Here is a 5,333-nt window from a genome sequence, read left to right on the forward strand (position 1 = left end):
GCGGCTGGGCCCGTGAGCCATAGCAGCTGAGCATGTGCGTCCGGAGCCTGTGCTCCACAACGGGAGAGGCCACAACAGTGAGAGGCCCGCGTACCGAAAAAAAAAAAAAAAATCATAGTCAGGGAGGAGATACCAACCTGTTGGTTTCTGCCTGGCCTATAGGAATGCATTGGTGGCCTTCAGGCCAGGAGGGCTGTTGGAGATGCAGAGCCTCTGCTTTGCGGCTGGCGTCTTTACCTGTTTCCTGGGTATTGTTAAATGTGAATCCCAACGGAACAGTCTGAAAAAGGCGAACAGCCACTACAGCAGCATCCCGGGGCACCAAGGATGGTCAGCCACTTATCCTCCCATGGAAACTGGGGGGGGACCACTGGGCAGAGAAGAGGTTGTGCCCTTTCACTCCCTGGCAATAAACTGGTCTCTGGAGATGACTAAAATTATAGTAGATAAAAAATCTAGACAGGTGTTACTTGAAGATACTAACACCAGTCAACTGAGTGTTGTTAAGCACACTTTGCCTTTTAGAAACTGGTGATGTCATTTACTTGTACAGGTAGACTGAGTTGGAATACAGTGTCGCATACCTCTACAAATCTTTACAGGAAAACCAGGGCATAACACAAAAATCTTTTGAAGATGATAAAGAAAATGTATTCTATGTGATTGAACTGAAGATACCTCAGTTCAGGACAAGGTGACAGCCCCCATGGTACCACTTCTTCTGCAGGGCGAGAGCATTCCTCCAGTTCCAGATTAGGGGGTGTGGGCCTCCCCCCTGAAAGAATGTGGTCCAGTTGCGGCCAATGATGCGCTCTCTACCTTTGCTTCATGTCTTCCAGACAGAGAGGGGAATCATTTTCTTTCTTAGAACCCTAGGTTCATGAGGATTTCGAGCCCTTTCATTAAAAAGAAAATGAAAGGCGATGGGGAGCCTAATATGAGCCTCTAGTTAGTTGTTGGTTGCACACCAGTGTAGAAACACCCAAACTTTACATGAGGATATCAGGGCTGTGGCCATGAAGCCAGACAAGATGGATATGCCCATTGACATCATCTCTTAGGAGTTGCTGCATGACTGTGAGATTGCAGCCTGGGAGTATTTTTATTGTCTGGTTATAGACTCACTGAAAACACGATGTTGTGTTACGGTTGTGGCCTGGGCATTTTCCTGAAAGCTGACATGCCATAACTGCTTCCCAGTTGCCAGTGGCTATAACATCCCATCCTGATTTCTGCTGGGTCCACAACTGCCCTAGTAATGCAGTGCAATTTCATGCAATGAAGTCATTCATAGAACAGACAGTGGTCAAGAACTAAGTGTCAGGGGAGGCATAGACGTGGCTTCGGAGTATTGGAGGTCAATGACAGGTTGTTTCAAAACCTACCCATTGTAAACATTTTAAGGGCATTTTTATAGTTCCCCTCTCAAGGGAAACTGGACACTTCTACATTAGATGCTCTGGTGTGACTTGTGGAGCTTTTCCTTCTGAGTGAGACCCTTTCCATTCGCCTGGAGGGCCATATCCCGTGTTCCTCGTGTGTAAATTGAGCTCCAGTCCCTTGATGCCTTTGAGACTGTGGGTCCCCAGGCAGGTGGGTGAGTATGGTAGGCAGGACAGGTCAAGGTCTTGAGGGAGGGAGTGGTGTGTGTGTGCGTGTGTATGTGTATGTGTGTGGTAGTGCCTCTGTCCCATGATGTTCTGTTCTTACTGTGTGCATCTGTGGAGCAGGCCCTTCTGGCTGAGACTGTGGAAAGCACGTGAACGGTGCATAAGGGACCAGTTCAGGCTGCTGGGATGCTGGAAGCCGTCCATCTGTATGGCCATTGCTTCCTCTGTTCCTCGCCCTTGTCCTGTCCTTCTGTGTTAGGTTTGCCATGTCATCTGGGATAATACTAGAAATCATCTATTATGCTTGTTAGTAAAACTTGTAACTTTTTTCTTCTTTTCATGAAAATGATTTTCAGTTGTCTTGCTCATGATATAAACTCTGAGAAACAGCACTCTCTTTTTTTGTTGGTGGCATTCTAGTAAACAAGCTATGTTTGTTTAAGAAAAATTCTGTTTAAAAATAGAATAAAAACAGTGAGTAAGAGCATGCTGTCTCCTGGCTGAAAAACAAATTTTAGTGAATGAACTTTGGCATTTATTTAAATAACTTTGGCAGTTATTTAAATAACTTTGGCAGTTATTTAAATTTTTTTCCCCACATTTTCAAATTACTTACTTTGACTAAAGTTGCTATTGTGAATGACATTGTTGGTGCTCATCTAGTAATATGTGCTACCATCTGATTTTTAAACATACCTAGAAATATGTTTATAAGAAACTATACATATATGAAATAAAGGAAGATAATTGAACAATAGCTATAGATACATGAATATACATAATTTGTTCGAGTTTGTAGTGACAGAAAAGACGGGGTATAGTTCCTATTTTTCATAGCTAGTATATAATCATGGTGTGATTTGTGTGAAAGCAAAAAACTGAGTAGGTTTCTCGATTTACTTTGTATGTATATCTTCTTTTCCAGCTAGAAGAAGTCTATATTCAGGAAGAAGTAATCCCAGAAAAGGAAGAACAGGCAGAGCAAAATGTGTAGCTCTGTGGCCGCCAAGTTGTGGTTTTTGACAGATCGTCGAATCAGGGAAGACTATCCCCAAAAAGAGATCTTACGAGCATTAAAGGCCAAATGTTGTGAGGAGGAACTGGACTTTAGGGCTGTGGTGATGGATGAGGTGGTGCTAACAGTCGAGCAAGGAAACCTGGGTAAGTCTACAGTTAAGTAACTTCTTTGCATTTTTACTTAGAATTTGGTGACTCTGCATGTTTTAGGAATAATTAGGGCAAAGGATTTGTTAATAGCCTTATTATTACTAAGTATCATCTAGTCTAAAAATCTAGTATATTTTATGGAAGAAATGGCAACACCAGTATTTGTTAAACCCCTTATTATATTATTTAGGAAATAGATGGGAGGGAAATTAAAGATAACCTACTAGTTTTCTTCCATTATTGTTTTCTATTTTTAAAATGCCTTGTTGATAAGGTGCCTCTAAGGGAATTTGTACCCCATCAGGGTCCTTCTAGTAAATTGATCAAAATCCATGTGTAATTCTCATTTTCTTTTTTCTTTATAAGATACTTTACATGTATGGTGTTAAATACAGCTTTTCTTTCTGGATAAAAGTGTCCAAATGATTTGACTTAATTGGTGATAAGTATTTTTAATATTTTCAGTAGTTCATATTGTTTTCAGATTACTAGGGGAAGATATTTTGGAAATGTGTAGAAATTTTTTAGGACTGACTTGCAGGAATCTTTAAGCTTTGTAAAAGGATTTGTTACAGCTAAATTGGTCCTTTCTATTAGGGAGAGGTGATTATTCTGAGAATTAATAATGCAGAGTACAGATCTGCTTTTAAGGTAATTTCACTCATGGGCTAATTTCAGTTTTTCTGTCTCTTTTGACCTAATTCATCCTTAAGAGCCATTTATGCCACAAAATTCTGTTGATTTTTTCCCCCAAGCCACAGCTATTCTGACTTCTACTTCTTACTGTCCTGGGTCAGGATCTTAGGTCCCCAAATTTTAATGCCGCAGCAGCCCTCTATGTCTTTTTCAAAAGTCTTTCCTCTCTAGCCCTTTCTCATTCAATAAACACTACTTTTATCATCTTAACATGATAAAACCTTCAGAAACTCTCTACTTCCCTATAACATTTAATCTTATTTTAAAGACTTTTCATTGATGTATGTCCCATAAATCTAGGAGTTTCTAGGTTTTTTTTTTTACATTTCGCATATTTTTAATTATTTAAATCTCATACCATCTTGTAAGGAAGGTAATATTATCATTTCACAGGTGAGGAAACAGACTCTTGAAGAATTAAGTGGATAAATTAGAATAAATTCCTCTTCTCACATATTGTTAACTCTGCTGTAAATGCTGCAGATAGACCATTTGTCCAACCTTGTCTCTTATTAGTCTGTATTGTTTGCCTTGGATCAGTATGTTCACTGTGAAAGCTCCATGTCATTTATGCTCATTGCTGTTTCTTTGTCTTTGCGATATATTTCAGTACACCTTAATATTTCTGGACCACAGTTAACTGCGGTAACTGTGGATAAGGGGACTGCTGCGTTCTCCTATAATAGTTTTTATTTCTGTAAAATCAGTAGTAATGTTCCCCCTTTCATTTCTGAGTTTAGTAACTTGAATCTTCCCTCTTTTTCTTAGTCCATCTAGATAAAGTTTTGCCGATTTTATTGATGTCTCCTGTATTAGTGTCTTCTTTTGTGTTTAGTTGACTTTTTTTTTTAATAGAAATGCATTTCTTTTATTTATTTATTTAATTTTACTTTTGGCTGTGTTGGGTCTTCATTTCTGTGCGAGGGCTTACTCTAGTTGCGGCGAGCGGGGGCCTCTCACTGTCGCGGCATCTCTTGTTGCGGAGCACAGGCTCCAGACGTGCATGCTCAGTAGTTGTGGCTCATGGGCCTAGTTGCTCCGCAGCATGTGGGATCTTCCCAGACCAGGGCTCGAACCCGTGTCCCCTGCATTAGCAGGCAGATTCTCAACCACTGCACCACCAGGGAAGCCCTAGTTGACATTTTTGTAGAAATCTTTACATTCCTTTTATTTCCTTTTGTGTATATTTCATTTGCTTTTTGCGTTTACCATGGGGATTACATTTAACATCCTTATGTTATACTACTCTAATTTGAATTTATACCAGCCGAACTTCAGTAACATGCAAACACTCTGCTCCTTTACCACTCTGTTTCCACCCCTTTCATTTGTTGATGTCACAAAATTACACCTTTATTCATTTTGTGGCTAAAAACAAGCTGATAATCCTTTTAAATGCACCAGTCTCTTAAATTATATAGAAAACAAGAGTTGGAGTTACAAACGAAAGTTATAGCAATACTAGCTTTTATACTAATGATTGTTTATTTTTTCTTGAATTATATTAGTGTCTAAATTCTGAAGTACAGTTACAAACTATTGTTACAGTAATGTTAGCTTTTCTAATTGCCCATTTATTTACCTTTATTGAGATATTTATTTTTCCATACGACTTTGAGTTACTGGGAGATGTCCTTTCATTTCACCTTACAGGTTCACGAACTCCCTCAACTTTTGCTTTTCTGTGAACGTCTTAAATTCTCCCTCTTTTTTTTTTTTAACCTCTTTATTGGAGTGTAATTGCTTTACAATGGTGTGTTAGTTTCTGCTTTTAACAAAGTGAATCAGTTATACACATACATATGTTCCCATATCTCTTCCCTCTTGCGTCTCCCTCCCTCCCACCCTCCCTGTCCCACC

The 5,333-nt window shown here is 39.5% G+C and overlaps 1 protein-coding gene across 11 annotated transcripts in view; it reads left to right on the forward strand.

Moving 5' to 3' along the window:
- Positions 1–5,333, forward strand: part of RIMKLB (ribosomal modification protein rimK like family member B) — a 43,019-nt gene that overhangs the window by 9,574 nt on the left and 28,112 nt on the right. For all 11 annotated transcript variants that reach the window (XR_008617665.1, XR_008617664.1, XM_028490989.2 and 8 more), the window contains one exon: positions 2,536–2,771. Coding sequence is in view for 9 of the 11 variants with exons in the window: in XM_028490989.2 (XP_028346790.1) it covers positions 2,597–2,771 (175 nt within the window). In the remaining 2 variants the exon portion in view is untranslated. The remainder of the gene's footprint in view (positions 1–2,535; positions 2,772–5,333) is intronic.

The sequence above is a fragment of the Physeter macrocephalus genome, chromosome 6 (genome assembly GCF_002837175.3).
Source record: "Physeter macrocephalus isolate SW-GA chromosome 6, ASM283717v5, whole genome shotgun sequence".
Classification (NCBI taxonomy): domain Eukaryota; kingdom Metazoa; phylum Chordata; class Mammalia; order Artiodactyla; family Physeteridae; genus Physeter; species Physeter macrocephalus.